General features: G+C 41.9%; 1 protein-coding gene across 2 annotated transcripts; it reads right to left on the bottom strand.

The window, feature by feature from the left end:
• Positions 1-6353: 6353 nt before the first annotated feature.
• PDP1 (pyruvate dehydrogenase phosphatase catalytic subunit 1) lies at positions 6354-14031 on the bottom strand. 2 transcript variants are annotated; one of them, XM_071737949.1, is made up of 3 exons: positions 13896-14030; positions 13362-13396; positions 6354-10330 (listed from the first exon to the last, which is right to left on the bottom strand). In XM_071737949.1, the coding sequence occupies exons 2-3, from the start codon at positions 13390-13392 to the stop codon at positions 8679-8681; spliced, it is 1683 nt and encodes a 560-aa protein (XP_071594050.1). In that variant the 5' UTR covers positions 13393-13396; positions 13896-14030; the 3' UTR covers positions 6354-8678. The 2 variants fall into 2 exon arrangements, with proteins under 2 accessions (XP_071594050.1, XP_071594051.1); XM_071737950.1 differs by lacking the exon at positions 13362-13396 and having other exon boundaries at positions 13896-14031.
• Positions 14032-21611: the final 7580 nt, after the last annotated feature.

Genomic DNA, 21611 nt, shown 5'->3' with positions numbered 1-21611 from the left:
CTGACTGGGAGCAGCCAGCATGGACTTTGTAAGCACAAAGGGCTGTTAGTAGAGCACAGCCAGTGCTACTAACAGGCCATGAGCTTTGTACTGAGTTTGCACGGCCTCAGCACTGAGGCTTGTCAGGCTTGTTTTGTCCAAAATTCTCTTGACCTCCACAAAGCTTTGTTTCATTCAGGTTTAGCTATGAAGGCAATTTTTCTCTAACTGATGTGGGGAGTTGAGCAGGAAAGTTGGATTAAATGATCTCCAGAGATCCCTGCCAACATCAACCACTCTGCAAAAATAGTAGTACGAGATTCACCCAAAATTTGCCTTGCATTTAAGAACTGCACAGCCATTTTTTTAATAGTTCGACTTAAAGTTTCAAACCAAAATTTCCTCTTTATTTTGCCCTTTTTTTTTTTTTTTACTCAAGTGCCAATTACAGATCATGAGGGAATGAACAGCAAAAAGCTGATGTAAAGTGCTTGAAAGGAGTTTGCAGATATAGAACACTTTATTTAAATTGTTAAGTGACAAAATACTGGTTTATTTTAATGGAAATTTTAAGGAAATTAGCAACTAAAGAACTTGTACTGTTGTTCTTCACTGATTCTCTGAAGAGTAATTCAGAAAACTCAGCTGGGGGCATGCTTGCAAATTAAATTAAGCATATAAAAATAAAAACTAATTTGGAATCCAAGATGCCTTTTGCAGTCATTGTAACATACACTGCTTTTTGAGTCTCCCACAAATACATTTGTAAATACATGTCTTGCATAGGTCTCTGTTTTTTAAAAATAGGAGTAGGTCAAAACTTGTATCGATTTGATCAAATATTTTCTCAGTCCTTATTAGTGATTACTAGATTTTTTTTTCTTTACCCCTCTTTTACAGGAAAATTTTGAACTTACAATGTAGAAGATGTATTTTTTTTGTTTTTTGTTGGGATTTTCTGATTGTGTTGGGTTTTTTTTTCTTCAGGTGGAATAATTTCACATTTTACAAACTTTCATCCAGACCACAGATGTTTTTACTGTCATAATACATATGATTGTCCATTCAATTATTATGCCTAAGAGCTGACTCTAGTTTTTAATTATCATAGAATCATAGAATTGGCTGGGTTGGAAGGGACCTCAGAGATCATCAAGTTTTACATTCCTGTCCCGGTTTGCTTTTTGTTCTGGATGTACTATTGCCCCTGCTTATCCCAATTATTTTTTTTTATTCCAGAACTTTTGCTTTATGCAGTCTGTGATTTAACAATTCTCTATTGCAAAGTCCAAATGTTGTTGGATTTATGCTATGGCAGGCTCTGCCCAAAAAATCACATCATCAATATGGACTTACTCTTCTACCAAATTCACACCAGTGGGATATTTTGGTAACTAAATTTATCTCAGAGGAAGTTTTTGGATATTAAATACTGAAAAAAACTATCTTATGATAAAAATTAATTATTTGTCTGCAAAGCTGTAGCTGCCAGGCATCGTGTGCTGCTCCCTATTTTGCAAACTCCATCATCTGACTATTTACTGTTGGTGCAGTTGACCCAAGTGTGTCTGATGCCTTGGCAGGCTCTGCTGAGTGCCCTGAGGACATTTTGTTTAAGGAATGCACCCTCTTCTCTTGGGCAAAACTGATTTAAGACAGACAAAGCAAACTCTGTATTTTGCCTGCAGGATAGCAGCATTCACTGAGGTACAGAGAACTAGAAAAACTTGTTGAACAAGGGAATGCCACAATGAATAGTATTCATCTGGGGAGCAACTGCTGTAGTGTATGAAAGAAAAACGTCTGGTTTTACATTTTAACAACCATGGAAATGTCAGCATATAGGTGCTTTTGTCTACACAGCCTGCAAGCATAGCCTTAGGGCCCAAAAAGCTCTGAAAAACTCATGCAATCATCATTTAAACTAGGAGACTTTGACCGAAAAAAAGAAAAAAAATGAAGTGACAAACAGATGAAAAAAGGGAATAGAGAAAAATAACCCTCACTAGACAGCAATACAACATAAAGACATGATAGATTATTGACTGTGTGTTACCCTAGAAAAAAGGGATTAAAGCAGCTAAATTATCTAGTGTGCCACTCCTGTTCTTCCTTTCAATGGGTTCTCCTCAGCTCTGGTTTTCCATTCTTCTGCTGTCATTCTGATAATTTTTTTCCTTCCTGCTGCTTTTCTCTCTTCTGCACTGAGGTGCCATGACAGTGTAAAAATCAGAAAGGTACAATTTTGCAAAGTGCAGAGGACTTGTTTTTTTGAAATTTCCTCCACCCATACATTTGTCTTTAACTTGTGTCTCTGCTTTCACCTTTGCAAAAAAACAGTCAAGTAAACCTCATTTTAAAAAAATCCAAGCAGCACCTGTACTTTGTTCAGCTTAAAGAAGCAGCAGCTTTTTTTTTGGTTTTCAGCCAAGGGATTCATCCATTTCTGATCACATAAAGCCTGATGAGTTTTTTGAGCAGGACCATGCCACCAAACATAACCAATACAAGAACTTGACTTTCACAGCTATCTCTGACATAATTATAGATTATTGTGCTGACCTCTGCAAGTGTTTTATGACAAGTTCTCTTCCCTGTGTACAGTTTCAACTTCAAAGACACATCATGACATGATTTCCTCCCCCCCCCCCCCCCCCCCTTTCCATTTTCCTGCTTTGTCCTGATATATTTCTTTTAGGGTTCACATTCATTGTATTTGTCTTCTACTGAAAGATTACCCTTTTGGTTGCTGTTGAGAACTTGTCTCCCAACTGCTCACTGCCACTTCAGTCACTGCCTCACAGATCACAATGTGCTTCTTCTGTCCTTTCATTCACCAGACAGATCTTGTGGTGTTGGTTATTTTTTTAAGTAAGCTGCTGCACCAAGTGAGAGCTTCCACGCACCCTTCCTACTGGCACCCTGGGAACACTTGATCTCTTATCAAAGGGACTTTCATGATTCCCTGACTTCAGAACTGAGCTTTTAATCTCACAGCTGTGACACACTTCAAAGGCTCCTGTGAGCTGCTGTACCAGTAAATAGGGCACAGAGTATTCTGATATTTCTATTTTAATTCAGGTTAGCAAATACAGGAGGAACCAAAACCATCCAAGTTGTCTTTTACTAATTAATGACATATTCAAAGTGTTTCAGTGCTTGCCATTGCTCAATTTTAATTCACAAAATGTCACTTGCTGCAGTAGCTTTAAAATGCAGTAGCGCCAACTTGGCTCCTTGCCAGCTACCAACCTGGAAGGATTTTGTTATTTTGGAGGCCTAATCTCATTACTTTCTTTCCTCCTTGTAGTTTTTAGTCTATTGGACTTTCACAGTAGCTTCTTAAATACAGGAGCAGTCAGTAGCCTTCACCAGCTGTAGGAAGTCAGTATCTTTATACATAGATTCTTTTTAAAAAAAAAAAAAAATTAAAACCCCCAAATACTGTGAGGTATATATCAAATACCTACAAATTCTATGTTTATCTACCTTTCTGACATTGAGCTGGACTGCTTCTCAAACTCCCATGTCAGTGTTTGCTGAGCACTGAATGGCATCTGTGTCAAGATCAGTCACCAGCTTGCAGTTTGGCAGAATTCTGCCTTCCGTTGCCTCATTAACATCCTGCAGAACAGCCTACTAGAAGACCTCTTTCCCTTCTGTACTATCAACTAAAAGTTAAATTTCTCCTGAATTATTAATGTTTTAGTTTTTTGCAAGCTGGACAATTTCAATAAAAAGGCATTTTCTCCACAATTCAGCAATTTCTTTCTCTTGCAGACAAAGGAGAACTAGGTAAGTCCTAGCTCATCTTTCCTATAGGGCTGTTCTTGTAATTCAGTTTTAGTAGAATTAATAGAACATCAATTACTTTGCACAGTTGAGTCATAAGCTTTGCTTTACAGGTTCCTAGTTATTCTAGCTAGAAGGAATGCTAAACACTTGCAAATGCAGGCTTTAAAGGTTAAAGCAAAGAGACCTTATGTTGCTCATTTACAACTGTTAAACACTGGCAGGGCTCTGTAACAAGCAAAATAAAGGGAATTCTTGGTGCAATTGCAACATAGGAGAATGGAGAAGGCACCTAAATCCTACACAGCCTGTGTAGGTCAACACAAGAATATAGAGGACAATGACCTTGAGATTCACTTCCATACACCTAAAGGACTAAAGGGTAAAAATAGGCCTCTAAAAGAGGGCTATTTGCAGTGTAGTACCTGAATCTAAAAATCTAGATAGAGTTGTTATGCACAAGTGGCAGATGCAGAAACTGCAGGACCACTGCATCCTTGAATACACTGAAAAGGATGAGGCTTGCCTCCAGAAAACACCTAAATTTAACTGCCTATGCACAAGGTAACTAAGCTTCTATCACACTTAATATTGAGTTAAATATAGGAGTGGAGTGTGCTTGAATTGCTATTGAGATACTACAGAGTGCACTGGACACAGCTCCAGCTGTAGAAGCTTCAAAACTCAGTATTGCAGGCACTGAGAAGTATCCATGTTTAGGTGTCCTAAAGCTCATGAGGTATCTGCCCTCAACAGGCAGCAACTATATCCTTAGGATAATACTGACTTTTGCAGGGACATTTGAACTACTTTCCAAGTAGCAGAGTTGTAGAACTGTACTAATATAGCAGACTGTACAGGTTAATACACCTTGCTGCTTAGCAGGAGCAATAAGCCCCCTCACCTGCAGTGCTATAGCTACAGTTCAGCAGCTGATAAACCTTTGCCTTTTCCTGCCTCTAGAAGAGGCTGCTCTAAGGGAAGCACAATTCACTCTTCTCCCAGCTGCCTAAAACCAGGAGCACTGATTAAAATTAGCCATTTTAATCAACTTGTATAGAATCCATAAAATCCTGGAAAACAGTATTCTTACATTAGCCCAGTTGCTGAGTCACCACACTGGACAAGGAAATACTAGGGCCAGGCAACAGCAAAGACCTACATATTTAATGATTCCAGGCTTGCAACAATTCTAACAAAGTGATAGGGGATGACTTGGATCGTTAATACCCAGAGTTGGAGTGAAACTGAGCTTATTGCACAGTTGTGTGTCAGCTCCTGGGCTGCTTTCCTGTTAACGTCAATGATTTCCCTGTTTTCCATTAGGTGTTCTTCCTGTCTTTCAGCATCATGTGATGTGACATTTATACAGACCTAACTGGATTAATTTTGCAATTAAGCTCTGAGGCAACTTAAATGCTGCTCTCAAGTAGGTATAGGACAATAAAACTGAACAGTCTGTCTAGTGATGCTATATAAAAAGTCTGGCATTGGCAAGTCCTACTAAATCAGATTTCCTAGCTATGAAATCCAACAAAGCCCATAAATAAAGTATAATTTTTCTGTTTAAAGAAATCGTTGCAGAGCATCCTCTCACTCCAGAATTGTTTTAAGTACAGGGACATGAGTTTAAGTATCTAATTATGTTTTCATATCGAGACCACGCTCCTTGCTGCATGTGTCACATTTTAAGTGTCTGCTATATGCAAAACCACCTGCAATGAGGAAATGAGTGAAGGCAAATGGAGGATATAGAAGGTATCCCCACCAGCAGTTGTAAAATACTATCAAAAGCAAATATAATGTACATACCATTTTAAACACAAAGGAACAGAGCTAACACAGCCTATAAGTTGGAAGCATTGGACTTCCTCTCTTACCTGGTATTAAACAGTTCTACTGACACATTCACCTAGAACAGTTTTAAAGATTTAAAGGTGAACTTGAGGGCTTGTTTGGCTGTCAAGATTTAGCCAGCTTTCTGAGTTGAGCCATATGTTTTCAGCTAAAATCCTTATTTGGAAAAGTATCAGAGTATCCCTCTTACATATAAAATATCCATCCTTTCTGCAATGAAACGAGTTTGGTAGACAACACAAACAAAACACATCCTCTGCCTGTGGCAGAAGAGCTGTTTCTATTTAATTTAGCATCAGTTCATTATACCATTTTCATCTGCACGTATTTTAGATTATTAAATTATGAAGTGTTGTATTACTTTATAGAGGGTACAGTTCACATACTAATCTCAAATTATACTGCCTTATCTGCAGCACTGCCCCTAAAGGTAATCTTGAGATGAAGGGAAGTGAAGGCAGAACAACACTGACGGAAACAATAGAGCCTCGCTGCCAGGGGGTGGCAGCACCAGCACGACTGATACAGGGTTCAAGCCTCTCAGCGGCATTTCAAGGCTCTTAAGTTTAATTCCGTTTCCATTTATACTTTGCTTTGTTTGGCCATCTGGTCTATTCATAACAAGAACTACACAGCCGAACGCAGTCTTGAAATACAAGTAATTCATAAACTCCAGACCTAAAAGAATAGCTATTATATCCCATACCAATCCCAGTACACATGGATTTCTGCATAATTGAACATTTTATTGAAATCTGCTAAAAGATGATTGTTCAAGATCACCTGTTCAGCAGGCAATTAGTTATGCTGCTTCTGTTCACTGCATACATACTGAGCAAGTCTCCCAGCAATACATAAATATTTTTGTCTGACCCCATACAATTGCATCTTTAGTACAAAAAGCAGCTTTTCCTCAATAAAAGTTGTATTCATGGGACTAATGTTCATTTCTTCTAGCTATGACTTGTACCAAATCCATACCTATAATCATAGATTAAATACATCAATACCTGTAATAATAGAGCTTTAACAGTAAAAAAGAAAGATAAATACTGCACCAGCTTAGATACATATTGCATTTGAATTACAGAACATAAATTCTATTGACCTAGCTAATGACAGTCATCAAAACACAGAAGCAATGTCAACAGACAATATTTTTCTAAGCACTTTTAGAGTTCCACTTTTTCCTTCAAATAAAGAGTTGTGAACATCTTGAATGCAAACTTAGATATCATTAACACCTTACAGCAACACCGTTCCTGATATTTAAGGTTGGGTAAAGAAAGACATTAAAGCTGCAGGCTACTAAGTACACGTAGCATTTGTGAGTTTGAAGAGCCAATGTTTACTATTGCACAGGTCCTTTATTTAAACCGAGTGCACCCTATGTAACAGTAGCATTGGTCGGCAAAAATTGTATTAAGTAGAAAATGCCACGTTAAACAACGATCCAAAATAAATTAGGCTTTTGAAGTGTTGGTTTAATTACCTATGAAAAAGGCTAGGGAGGTATTTTAACTGAAACACCTTTTTAAAGTGAAGTAAACTGACCTCTGCTTGTTGTCCAGAACACAGGAATCAAGTTACATGCGTTTTCTCACACTCATCAGGGGCTGGTATTTCAGACAGCATTTTAGTTTTGAGCCTAAGCAGATTAAAATAAATCTGTATACAATGTATATACCTAAAATAGATGCAATGATGACAAATTAATTGGCAGTCTGACTTTTTAGTTACAATCCCAACAACTTTAACATACAAGTTACAGCCAATCTTTTAAGTTCAAAGAGCCAGAGAAACCCATTTCAGAGACAGCTCTGTGAAAGCATTCTGGACATAAGGACATGCATACAACCAGCTGTCCAGAAATACAGAAATGCTAGCAAAGAAGTTGTTAGAAAAAAGCCATTAAACATACACATGCATGCTAGTTAGTTTCCCAACTAAAACATTTACAAGCCATACTTTTTTTTTCTGTAGTTTCTAGTTTTTAACTTACAAATAAGAGTTCAAGTGCAAGACATTCAACACATGACCATCTGAAATAGCCAAAGTGAAAATGAGTGCAAATTACAAAGCCACAAAGAAGTTAGCAGTAGTTTTCTGATCTTTCCAGGTGAAAATTTATTTACCGAGTAACACCAGACAGGGTGGAGTCCATGAAAGACATGACCTTTAGGAAAGCCAACACAATCTTGACAACACTGACTTTGTAGAAAGATAGAAAGTTTCTTCATAGTACAAACTGAAGGTCTCCACAGTTACCTGGTATCTTACTGCATGTTGTAATGTGTTATTGCCCTACAAGCTGTGCAGAAACCCACAGTAAAGAAACTATTGATGCACAGGAAGTTCAGAAGTTACCATGCATAAAATATGATTAAGCTGTACCATAATCTCAGGTACTGATTATGGCTTAGACCTGCATTGAAAGTCAACACCTAGACAAATATCCTTAAGTGAATGACATTATCAATATGGAAGTGAGAACTTTGTTACACTGAAGACTTGCTTGTTTAAAGTGACCTTCGGGTTAGAATAAACAGTAGACAATGTATTCACAAATAACCAATAATATCTACTTTGCAAGAATTAGCCCCATAAGAATTAAACAATATTCCTTTTTACTCATCTTTTGCTTAAGATAATGTGTAGATATTTACAGATATTTATGAACAGGCTGTTTCTTGAACAGCCTGATCTTTGATGGTTAATTCTTTATCCTCCTTCCCTCTCTCATCCAGATCTGCCAAATTCAAGACATTGTTCTAGCAGCATTCATTAAATCAATAGTGCAAAGTTATTACCAAAAAAAACCCAAACAAACCCTTTTCCCACACTGTGACATCATCTTCAAGTTTATATTAGGTCAATAGCACTTCTGATGTATTTAGAGCTCTGGGGGAAGGCAGGAACAAAAAATACACTCAATCTAGCAAGCAACCAATTCGTTTGCTCAGGGGTTTTATTGTTGGGGGGGTTGTTTTTTATTTGCTGCTCATACTGGCCACTGTTATAACTTTGGTAACTAGTTCACTACATGAAATTCAGAGTTCTTCATTTTGACATGCACCTATAACATGAGAGTTGAACTGCACCACAATAATAGTCATGTCATCTCTATACATTCGAGCCAGCTCTTCTGGAAGACTAAGCATCTTGGACAGGCGCTCATGATCTACTGTGCCAAACTCATTGTTACCCACTGCATGACGGATCAGGTGAGTTGCTGCATTCTGATCTTCAAACACTGAAGAGATTCTTGCTCTCCTTTCTGTTAAGAGGCCGTGCATCTGTCCCAAAGTTACTTTGTAGCCACCAACAGCTATTGGCTGTTGATGGTGAACACCGCTGAGGTACTCCCCTACGATTCTAGCTACATCTTGCCTGTGCATCGTCTCCCACAGCCCATCTGTGGCCAGAACCAGGAACTTATCCTGAGGCCGTAATCTATGATATATGACTTCTGGTTCAGCTGTGAGGTACGGGGGAGTGTGATAGTTTGGAGGAATAAACTTTGTATATTCATTGTCATTCAGCTGATCTGGGCCTGTTTCTACCACTCTCTTCTGCAATTCAATACTCCATTTAAACTTCACATCACCAAAAGCTCTAAAAGGCATCAGGAGACCTAGGAGACGATCTTGTTTCACGAGATTTTTCTCTTCAGACTTCGGATGCTCCATTTTCACACGTTCTATTTCATGTTCATTTTGTGCATTGTGGTCATAGGACAAATTAACTGCAGACCAAGAACCATCTTCTTCCTGAACACCAAGCATTGCCCTACTGTCACCTGTGTTTGCAACATGCAAGTCAACACCATCCACGTGGGCCACACAGGCAGTCGCACCAGAAAATGCTACTCGCAGTACAAGGTAGTTAAGAAAAGAATTTGGATCTCCTACTTGAGCTTCCAAAGAAATATCATTGTCAAGCCTCTTAAAAGCATTAATTAAAGCTTCTTTCACATCAGTAGTCTCTCCAGTGTTGAGATCAATCAGCTCCTGCCAGTAAGTTCTTAGACTATTGAAGTAAAGCTTGGAAGCTTCTTTACTAAAATAATCATTGGGATGCTTGTGCCACTGTAAAATGGGCAACAGCGCTCTGCCACTTTCCACAGCATTTTCTATTTCAAGTAAAGTCTCATGAGGTAACAGAGAGACAGCGATGTAGTAGAACAGTCTTTCACTGACAGCTTGAGCACAAGCACAGCCTGCGTGGCCATCGAACACACCTAGAAGCATCCCTCTTGTCTGTAAGCAAGTGGCAGCACTCCTCCGGTCTTCTATTGGAGCATTAGCAGGCAACTGGTTGCTATCGAAGCCAAGAATAGAACTTACATTTTTACCATCGAATTCTGGGACTTTGAAACTGTATTCGTTTGCCTTCAGAATGCTATTGACCTGTGGAGGAGTCAGGTAAAATCTCTGTGGCGTTGAAGCATAATCCGCTTTGTGAATAAAGTGATTAAAGTTTTCCTTTGGCCGACAGAGCGCTGCAAATTTCTTCTGAGGTGCATATCTGAAGTGACTGTGAGCAAAATGAGATGATAAACAACACAGATGTTTATGGTGGCAGTAACACACAGTACTGCATATTCTGCTAATCTCACAGTTACGAATCAGTGGGAAGAGATGAGCTGGTGCTGGCATGGCATCAGACAACAATGGTAGCCTGGAGCTTCGGACTGGAATTGCTGAAAGACAAGAGAACAGCTAATCTTAGCAGGATAGCTAACAGGGTTTTCCCATAATTCTGTGTGAAGACACTGGCAGACCCTAAAAAAGTTGCTTACTATATGGAGTTCATAGCTTCATAGGTCTTGAGAAAGATAAGGAAGTAAGAGATGCTTCAGCATAGGTATTTTAGCTCTTATACCCATTTAGCAGCAAGCAGGAAGTGAAACCATCATCCAGACAATGCAACTTCATACAGAACTTAAGACAACAGTTAGCATGGAGCACTCTACAGGGTTGGCATGTTCTAAGAGATTTTATATAAATTTGTTTTCCTGATGATTTCCCAGCTGGCAGAGCCAGCTGTGGCACACAGGGAAGAAACCCATCTTTCCATGATGCAGAAGAAATTAAGCAAACAGTAAGATTCAGTAAGAAGCAACTCTGAGATGACAAGACTGGGTTTAAGATTAAAATGGTTTAGACAATAAAAGGAAATGTTAAGTCAGACAGCACATATTCTTTATGCAATCACAAGCCAAGAGCAGGTTTTGTTTCTTCTCCCCCCTTTCACAAGCAAAACTTCAAATTTTGACACCACGGTGTACATATAAAAAACAGCCACAGCACCATATGCAACAATTTTCTAGCTTGCCAGTTAAAAATACAAGACTTGAATTGCAGATGATGCTTCTCTCCTACCAGATCATCTACACCAGTCAATTTTAGGATTATGAATTGCATTAGAAAGCTACTCAGATGGATTACATGGAAGCTGTGTTTGCTTCTATGACTAGATTAGAAACCTGAACAATTGTTTAAAGCTAGTTAGCTCAGTGCTAAGGTAAACTATTAAGTTTCATATCTAAGAGTATTCACTACTTTTATCCACTTCTAAAAACTTGCCTTGTAATTTTTTATTCTTCTGAAGATTGTTCTAACATACTCTTATTTGTCCCTATGTATGTACCCTGACAAAACAGTAGCACACGTGCCTCTTAAATTCCTTTTTTACTAATCCTCATTATCAGGAAATCTTTTATAATGTCGTACAATAGAAGACAATTCCATAGTGGGGAAAAAAGTTGAACAGTGTCTTGTGTCAAGTACATACAAGGGGAAATTAATTTTCTCTTTCCAACTTTTATGGTCAGATTTCATTATAAAATATTTATTTAATTTCAGACCAGGAGGCATACCACTATTTCAGATGAGACACAACCCCTATAAAATATGCAGTAAGCCCCAATACTCAATCTAAAGGATCATGCAAAAGAGGACAAATTGTATTCTGCTATGATCCTATTCTGTAAGCTTCCCATAGCTTCTGCCACGGGATTCTTGTCACTCTGATCATCTGAGAAGTGCCTGGAAAAACATCAAGCTTTCACCCCATTCTCTGTGTTGCAAGAGAAAGAAACATGTCGCATTCTTCCATCCAACCTTGCTTGATATCCTAAAATGATCAGGAATGGAGCCATTTTTTTCTATTACAAGATGTAGAAGTGCTGAAAGCAAAGTAAATTAATGTTTCTACCACTCTACTGGCTTTCTATTATTAATGACTGTCAGTCTGGACTTACACTGACAAAAATCCTTGTCCATTGATCTCTCCCACATCTCCCCCTGACAGCCATGAAGACTGGCCAGTCTGTTATTCAGCTATCAGGAAGAGCTCTGGTTGTAGTCCTGTGGACTACAGCCAACTTGTCCAGACAGCAGCAACAGTGCACTGGCTTGGACTTCCAGATGCATAATAAATTTGTCAGCCATTTGGTTCCCTGAAAGTCTGTTTCTCCAGCCCAGGCGTCATACACATGCAACATGACAGAAGTTAAGATGCAACTCCAAATATAGATTTTGAAATCTATTCACTGCTTTCTAATTATAAAGGAAGGAGCTATTTTGGTAAGTTATTTATATTTTTTCACATGACACTTAAAAACAATCTTACAGAATGGTAATCTCAAGGTTCTACAAATGTGTCTGGCCTACAGCAGCACCTTGGATTTGGCACCACTCTCCTGTTAAGACTGAAACTGAATCAAGTTCTGACTGCTAAGCATTTGCATTCAGTGCTGACCTACAGATAGTATGACAAGTGCTCTGACAGTTTTGCTGTTGATCCATGATGAAGCAAAAATACAAATGTACTGGTGTTACAGAGGCTCTGCAGTGCAACCAGAGGCTATTTTGCTGATATTTAATAATTATTTTATTGCATATTACAAGAAATCCAATAAGTTGTATGAAGTTGCCCCAAATTTTCCATAGCCTGTATTATTTACAATAGATCCATGACAGCTTAAGGTATGCTTGTTTTATATACCCACTTTAACAAATTGTAGTTAATCAAGCAAAAGAGAAATTTTAAGTGTGTCAGCCTGAAGTGAAATGATCCTAAGTCTCTCGCACTTATCTCCACAACATGGATGCCCCAAATACAAAACACTCAAATGAACCCTAATTACTTTAAGATTCAAATTCATCAAGAATGATAAAGTGATGGCAGTGAAAAGAAGCTAAGTAGAAATTTTACAATCCAATCATGATTTGTCAAGAGATTAGAATCAAGCCAGTATCAAATACCTCTCCAAAGTCACAACAGGGTACAAATACTTCTTTTCAGGCTACAAATATAATACGGCCAAAAATGAGTCAGACAGTTAATGGGTTTTGTAGTACTACACTGATAGAATATTACTTCACATAGTCTTGTTACAACTGTAGCATTAAAGTCAACCGATGCTGCACTGACAGATTCCTCCAAAACACCTGCCTTAACTGTGCCGAGGACACCCGTGGCTTCAGAAAAAGCCACTTAACTCATGTGCCTTTCAGGCACTTGAGAAACCTGAATCAATTAGCCCGTTGGAGATGACGGTGGGTGGGGAAGAGAAGAAACAAGAAGCGTTCCACACAAACAGAACCGTTAGTCCTTCCCTCCGGCCAAGTCTCAGCCCTAAGCAGCCCAGTCTGGCAGTCCCTTCCCCGGTTCCCATCCGACCCCCGAGCCCGGTGATCCAACGAGTGCCGGTGCGAGATACATACCGATCCGCCTGGGCCCAGGGCACACACACATTCTCCTGTCACAACAAGAAGCCGCCAACATCCACAAAGCAGAAGCCCGGGGGGCGGGGGAGAAGCAAGGCAGAGAGTTTATTAAAGACGGAGAGCTCCGACACGAAGAGGGGTCGACAGAGACAGAAGCACATACGCACCGCAGCCCGTCTGCGGGCGCCCGCAGCCGCCGTCCGCCCAGCAACGGGAGGGAGCCAGCCCCGCAGCGGCGCGCCCGGAGCAGCCCCGGAGAGCTCGGCAGCCAGCGCCCACAACCACCGCCCCGCCGGGCACCGAGCGTCCCCGCCGGCCCTGCTCTCCCTTCCGGCACAACCGAGGCGTCCCTCCCCTTCGCCGCAGGCAGGGGCCGCCCGCCCGCCCGCCAGCGCTGGGGCGTCGCCGCGGAGGAGACCGTTACCCCCTCAGGCGCCGCACGGCCCCGACATGGCCGCCCCTTCCCTGCCGCACGACCCCTTCCTTCCTTCCTCCCTCCTTCCCTCCGCCCCGGGCCACGCGGGCACAGACCTGGCCCCTTCCCGGACGGCTCAGCCCGGCCCCCCGGGCGGGACAGGGACGCGGCTGGAGGGACCGAGCGGCCCGAGATGCCCGCACGCCCCCGCAGCTCCCGAACCCCGCGGCTGCCGCAACCGCCTCACGCCCGGGGGTGGCCGGGCTGCGCGGTGCCTTATAAAGGGCCCTGCGGCGCGCGGCGCGCCGCCCATTGGTTGCCGGCGAGGGCCAGGGGGCACGTGACACGGAGGCGCGGCGGCGGCTGCGGGAGCGCGAGGCGGGGCGGCGGAGAAGGGAGGGGAGGGGGAGGGAGAGGGGAGGGGACAGGACAGGACAGGACAGGAGGAGGGGGGGGGGGGGGGGAACGGGAACGCTGAGGGTGCGCATGGCGCGGGAAGGCGATAACGCGGGGGGTGGTGGAGCGCCCCTTTCCCACTTCCCTCCCCAGGGTGTGTGAGGGAACAGCCCCCCGGCCACACCTCGGGATCCCTCGGCCCCTACCACCGCCCTTCAGCCCTCCCTCTGCCGTATCGCAGCGACCCGAAACTGCCCCTCCGTGAGGTAACCGCCGGTGGGAGGGCGAGCTCCGCCGCACCCCTGCCCTGCCCACCCCTGCCGTGTCCTGCCCACTCCTGCCCTTGCCCTGCCCACCCTGTGACACGCTGGGCCGCCCGTCCTGCACTCGGCTTCTCCGAGCCCCGAGCCCTGAGGCAGCGGTGAGGGCTGCCGCGCCGTGCCTACTCGGGTGTTGCAGGTGGTTCCCGGTGGTTTGCCGGTTACCGGTGTCTTCTGTCCGCTAAGAAGACTGAAGATGCCTAAAAACTTCTGCAGGGCATTTTGACTTTTAGTCTGAAATAATTTTAAAGACTAGGAAATGGGGGCGGGGAGGGCAGGGCTTGACCTTTGGTGAAGCACCCTTAAGTCACCAAGCACATTAACACCGCAGCTCTGCAAAGTGCCACTGGAGCAGGTTCGGCAACGTTGTCTTCTCCTGTTTTCCATTTGCTCTCTGGTGTTTTGTCTTCAGCAGAATCGCTCCACGCAAAGCGGGATTCCATGGAGTGCTAAACAGCCGGGGACCTCTCTGCCCTGTTTTGCTGAGAAAGCCGCGTTTGCTGTTGCCGCTGCCGGCAGGGAATGGTTGGTTTGAGGGCAATGGAAGGAGGAAGAAGGGAACATTCCCCCAGGACAGGCCCTGGCGTTCCCAGCAGCACAGCGGGGGCAGCGGCCTCCACTCCTCCCTTTCTCTTCTTTCTCTTACGATCCTCTCCCCCTTTTACACCTCTAGGGCAGCATTCAGTTTTGCTTGTAAGATACTTTGGTCCGGCGTTATTCTCCACATCACTTTTTGAATACAGAAAGCATATAAATTCGTCGACATTTTGATTTCCTTGTTCATCTCTTTCTCCATTCATAGATGCACGTGCTCTCATGCCTTTCTATTTTCAGGGTGGCTGGGATGCCCACTTTACTGTGTGTTGTTGGCAGCAGATGTTTGTCTAGAACGTGGAGTGTTGCAATTAGCATTCCTTAGGCAGCTGTAACAGAGCATAAATTTTTATTATACTTGCATCCTTATCATGTTTACAGAAGTATGCTGAAACCAGTTGAGGAAACAAAGGAAAAAAACCTGCACTTTGCGCCCAGGAGACTCAGGAGGTCAACTTGGCTTATAGGAGAGTGTTAAGTACTGCCCTGTGACCTTCCCCACAAACAAACAGATAGAAAGATTAGATTATGCCATCCCTAAGAAGTCACGACTTCCACAGTAGTAGTTGAAAGCACAAAGTATTAAAATGTTCATTTATTGGTGTTTTGGGTGGCTTTTTGACATTTATTTGTTTATCCAGAATGGGACACCAACATCTTCTATTTGAGACTTATTTTTGAATAAAAATTTAAAAAACATCTGACAGACACTATTGTGTATTAAAGGCTTCACTAAAGGGGATGGAAGATGAATAAGTTACATCCCTTTTTAATGGTAGCACATAGCTAGAAATAGATTGTCAGAGTGTGCTGCAACAGCAGCCGTTTACATCATTTTCTACTTGTAGCAAAAGTGACTGTAAAGCACTCAAGTTTAAAAATGTACTTAAAGACTACATAAGATGTCACAATTAAGGCATTCTTTTACTGCATCACAAGGCAAAAAACTGTGGGAAGATGGACCTGTGCCTGGATGTGTTTGAGTGATACCTGTATGAGTACATGTGCAGAAATGGATTGGGGCAGAGCCCCCACTGATCACCACCTATTTCTGATTGGAAGTACAGGGTTTGTAGGGTGTATTCATTTTTGACTTCTGAAGAGGATGTTGCTGCCTGCTGAGGGAAAAAAGACTCCACAAAATAATTATCATTTAGCAGTGTTACTGTTCAGAACATCTTGTGACCATGAGTTCAACTCCCAAAAATGTGTTGTGATATCGAAAGGTTAGCACTACCTCCCTGATTATTTAGTTTGTTCATCCCTTTTTCTTCCTGATTTAAGGCCAGCAGAAGACCTACTTTTAGACCTGGTTTTGGAAGCTGTGGCTCCACATCTCAATATACTGTTGGTACCACATACCTCCTTGAACAAAAGACAGAATTTGATTTTTAAAATACTGAGAACAGACTTTGGCCTTAGCAGCACCATATAAATCCCACCAACAAAAGACAAAATACTTAAGCTTGGCTGACATTTTGGTCCTCAAGCTGGTGGCAGTTTGCTGGTGTGCCAGAAGTTGGATGTTGCAATCTGGAAAGTTAGGTTTTCCTTTTCTACATCTTGCTGCTACCCATACTTTTTTTTTTTTTTTTTTCACTTTAAGCAACAGTTAATTTTTGCTTACATTTTTCTGTGCTTAGCATTTTATCTCAAGGACTGATGGCAAAGCAATTACTTGTAAAGTATCATTGTTTCCCTGGATAGAAGTTTTATCATCAGAGTGTAACAGTAGATACCAATTCTTGTCTGCTGTGCCTGTTGCTGACAGTGTGTGGTTCTGCCTTGCAGAACTGGCAGTCAGCTATGCATTATCACAGCAGCTGAAATGCTGCAGTAGTTACGCTAAGGCTTTCTACACTCATTTCCAGAGAACCTGCATTACAGATCATCAAAATCCATTTTCATTTTAAATCAGGTGTTTGTAATAAGCTTCTAGTTTAAATAAGTTCTTGTACCTAATGAATAAATATTTTATTGCTTCAGTTTTACTGACAACCAGTTCAGGAACACAGGATAATACTTCAGTTGATTGTATACCCCCTGACTGCCTAACATTTCTACAATATCTTTGTACACAGGGTTTCAGAAATGCCATTTTGTTCCTGTGCCTGCTGAAAAGAGCAGCCACTCATAAAACCTGTCTCAAAATTGCGTGTACAGGTCAAACACTTTCACCTGGCATGCTGCCATACCAATCTAGAGTGGAAAACAAAATAAATAGAAGAACCCTACAAGTTTTGAAAATGGAAAGAAAAGCCTAAGAAAGGGGAAAATAAGGGAGAAAAACATGCCATGTACTGAATAAACAGGAAGAGCAGGGCAAGATTAACTCTATCCTGAAAGCATTAAGCGATGACAGCAACATAAGTCTGCTGTTCCACACAGCAGTAATTTATTTTTAGCAGGAATCAGGAGCATTACATGGCAAAAATAAATGTGTTAGTAGAGCTCAAAGCAGACAGAGTACCTGTAAACAGTGGTGGCCTCTGATTCTCCGTCTGCCTCACAGGAAGGTTTTGATTGTACATCATGTATTCTGCTGCCCTCTCAGGGAGTGCTTGCTGTGAGTGGTGGATTTGTCCTCCTTTGATACAGCAGGGTTCTCTGGTATGATGAATGTTTCTGAAGTGTAAAAATAATCCCTGCAAAAGGTGACTTTTAATAAAACACTTCTTCAGAGTATCAATCTGACAGTAAACCAGCAGAGCTGAGCCACACAACTCACCTATCCCCTGCACCTTCTAAAGGGGAAGGCCAATGGGTAACTACTTTCAGTAGGTATTTTGCCATCACTGTGTTACCCAGAGACAGTTTGATTTATATTATCCTCCCTGGAGTCCCTTTGTACCTTCACTCTGAGTTACTGTCTGAAATGAAGCACTGGGTTTGGCTTTCTGCAGCAGCTGGGAGCCAGCTTGCTAGAACCATAGAGTAATTGAGGTTGGCCCCAAGCTCTGGAAGTCATTTTGCCCATCTCCCTGCCCAAAGCAGGGCCAACTTCAAAGCTAGGTCAGGTTGTTCAGGGTCGTGGCCAATCCTCTTTTGGATGTCTCTGAGGTTTGAGGTACCCCAGCCTGCCTGTGTGCCAATTCCAGTGCTTCACCACTTCCATTTAGAAGATTTTTTTTCCATGTAGTTAATTAGAATTTTCTTTGCCTCTTGCCCCTTATGACTACTTTGCAGCATGTTATTAAATTCCTCAAATCTCATTAGCAGAGAAATAACTGCATTTTTTTTCATTTGATAGGAGCTGTGCCCTAGCTTGCACTCTTCATTTGGGCTTTCAGCTTTTGGTATCCAGTTTGAGGAATACAGCGCTGGGACAACTCAGAGTAAAGAAAATTATGTGGTAAAATGTTGCTGGAAAAATATTTTGGCAGATTTCAAGAATGATACCTTTGACATTGTCAGTGTCTGTGCTATGAGAAAGCAGTTTCAGGATAGAAGAATGTTGGCTCTAACCATTATCTTGGCTCTGAAGGGACTGATCCCTTTTCCAGCTCTAGTTCATTCTGTGCATTTTTCAATTTATTTTTTACAGTCATCTTAAAAATAACACATTTGCAGTTATAGTGGCTGACATGCAGAAGATTCAGTAGGGTCCTGGGGAAGCAGTGGAAATTAAAGGGGAGGGGAGAGGAGAGGAGAGGAGAGGAGAGGAGAGGAGAGGAGAGGAGAGGAGAGGAGAGGAGAGGAGAGGAGAGGAGAGGAGAGGAGAGGAGAGGAGAGGAGAGGAGAGGAGAGGAGAGGAGAGGAGAGGAGAGGAGAGGAGAGGAGAGGAGAGGAGAGGAGAGGAGAGGAGAGGAGAGGAGAGGAGAGGAGAGGAGAGGAGAGGAGAGGAGAGGAGAGGAGAGGAACTTGCCTGCATTTTTCAAAAAGAGAATAGCACTGACAAAATGTTACTGACCTAACACTGATAGAACAATGATAGCCCAGTTTTGTTTTGTCTTACATAATGCTTCTGAAATTAAACATTGTTCAGAAAGTGACAATTGGATACAGCCTTTCATCTTCACTTGAGATTACTGAATGTCAAGAGATTGATGGTCTGTAGAAACACCTGGCTGATTCAAGTTGAAATCTTGGTAGGCAAATGTGAATTTTAAAGAATAATTATTTCTCCAGGAATGAGGAAGAGCAACCCGTGCCAACAAGAGGAAGTACTGGTGTTATCTCTTAGCATGAGGGTGTACTTTGGAGTGGAAAGTAGTTATGGAAGATAACATTAGAAACTTAGATTTAGAATCAAGGGTAGACTCTGAACCAGTTTTTTTTTATTCCTTAGGCCCTGGGGTTAGATCAGGTCCCATTTGTACTTTTAACAAGGAAGTTTAGAAAGAATACCAGACAAAAGGGATCTCTCATCACTCCTATTTACTTTCCTACAGTTTACTATTGCCTAAATGCTGGGAAAATAAAACACATCTTTGGGGTTTGAAAATTGTATTGATTGTATTTGATGAATAAATATAAGCATTTGGTGTGGGGGGGGGGTTCTGTAGAAGAAAGGTGAGTTAGGTTACTGTTTTCCTTGGGTAATAAATAGAGTTATCATCTGAAGTGAACCTACCTACATAAATATTAACTGTTTACTGTATACTCTATGTTTAGTTTATTTTTTAAACAACAAACTTCTTCTATCCTCTTACCTTTGTTCTGGTTTGCCTGCCTGTCCCTTGACAGTGCACTTCTCAAAACAAGGAAAATACTTTTCTAGTGGCTTGGAAAAGAGTTAACTTTGGTCTAGCCACAGGCAAATAACTGAAAATGTTATAGTCTAACAAACATATAACTAATTTAATAATTTTAAACGATCTTAAGTGTTGGGGCTAGATCTGGTGAACTTTTCTGTTCTTCCAGGAAGGTGCCCTAAGCAGAAGGTTGCACCGTCCCAGCTGCTGCCTCTGAGCCAAGGAGTGATGGATTCCTCTGTGAGTTGGGGAGCAGTCTTCACTGCAGGGTGAAGGATTGCAGGATTGCCTTTGGCTGACCTACAGCTGGACAGTAACTACTCGCCCAGAAAACCAGGCAATGTGGACTGAAGGTGAAAATGATACCAGTGCTTTCTAGTTCCAGGGAATAAGCTTTAGCCACTAGGCTATTACAGGGTATGGCAAAAACAGCAGAAGCAGCAATGTTATGTCTTACAAGAGAGGTTGGAGTTTTGTTTATGCTGTTCAGGAACTGGGGGTAGACACCTGGCTCTGAGAGATGCTGTCCCTCTCAGCAGAACAAAGCTGTGCTCCTGAGCCTGGCTTTTGATTAAAAAGGGAAAGCTGACTGACCATTTCCAGCAGGCCTGCAGTCCTGGGGAGATTTTTAGAAGGTCATTTAGGAATCCCAAACTCTGGTTTTACCCTGGTTTGGCACCTGAATGCTCACCTTGGCTCTGGATTACAGCCCAGGGCAGGATCTAGTTTGCACGTTCCAATAACCCGCATATTCAGTTACACAGATCAATGCTCTGGTGGCACAGGGCACTGAGGTAGTAAAAGATTACAGATTTCCCAACAGATGGGCTGTGCCTCTGAGGAACCTCCAGAAAGATTTGGGAGGATCATGAAGACATTTAGGGAGTGAAAGGGGATTGCTACTCTTCTTGTCAGGAGTTCACGGTGGATGTTTCCAGTGGATGATCTTGGGCTTGCAAGTTAGCAGTCCAGGCACCTACCTTACTCTTTCCTCAGGGTCATGTTACTCAGCGTGCTTCAAATGTCTTGGAATGTCTTGGATCACATCCAGATTACAAGGTAAGTGTTTTAGAGTAGCATTTTGAGAGGAAGGAGTAGGATTTTATTTCTTCTACCAATGCTGATACTAAACATAGGGGTTGAACACCTGCCACATCAGACTTTCTTTAGAACTTTGAACTTTGGATGTATCTCTGCAGCCAACAGCCTTGTATAACTGCAGAGTTTTGTTCAATTTGGCTGGATATTATATAATCAGTCTTTTATTTTCCTTTTGCTTGTGCTTATGTTATGTAGGCTGCCTTCTTAAATTTCAGCAACCCTAAGGCAGCCTGAGTCATGTGTATGAAGCTCTTTTTTGCACTGTTGTGTAAGGTAGTGAGTTTCAAAGGTCATGGGAATGAGTTATTTTAAAACTGAAACATGCTGGGCTCTATCCAGCTTAGAATAGATGATCTCAGAAAGTCATTTACGTTTTAAATTACAGCTTTGGTTATCAAGGACCAGTTGACTTCAAGTCAGTATTTCTGTTTCCTTAGCAAACTGCAGTAGCTCACAATACTCCTGTTTCTGTTATATGTGTTGCTGATATAATCATGCATTCACAGACCAGACAACAGAAAAAATATTTACTTTCAGTCCTTAGAAAACAAATGCACTCACAAATATTGTCATCATGGCCACAGTGTTCATGCACATCCATTTTCAGTGCTCACAGCAGTTTATCTCCCTTATGGTTTGTTCTCAATGAGAAACTTCAGATTCTCAGCTGGAGTGCATACTTGAGTGCTTTGTCCCCCCCACTGGACAACTGGGTTGTGATGTGTCA

Source organism: Heliangelus exortis, chromosome 2, assembly GCF_036169615.1.
Source record: "Heliangelus exortis chromosome 2, bHelExo1.hap1, whole genome shotgun sequence".
NCBI classification, from domain to species: Eukaryota; Metazoa; Chordata; class Aves; order Apodiformes; family Trochilidae; genus Heliangelus; species Heliangelus exortis.
Note: the sequence above shows the minus strand (reverse complement) of the source record. Positions and strands in the feature narration are given on the sequence as shown.

Bases quoted from the DNA above. Each gene is read 5' to 3' on its own strand.
- PDP1 (XM_071737949.1), bottom strand. From the start codon at position 13,392: ATGTGTGTGTGCCCTGGGCCCAGGCGGATCG. The intron at 10,331-13,361 runs GTATGTATCTCG...CTTGTCTTTCAG, and splicing joins CCCTGGGCCCAGGCGGATCG to CAATTCCAGTCCGAAGCTCC.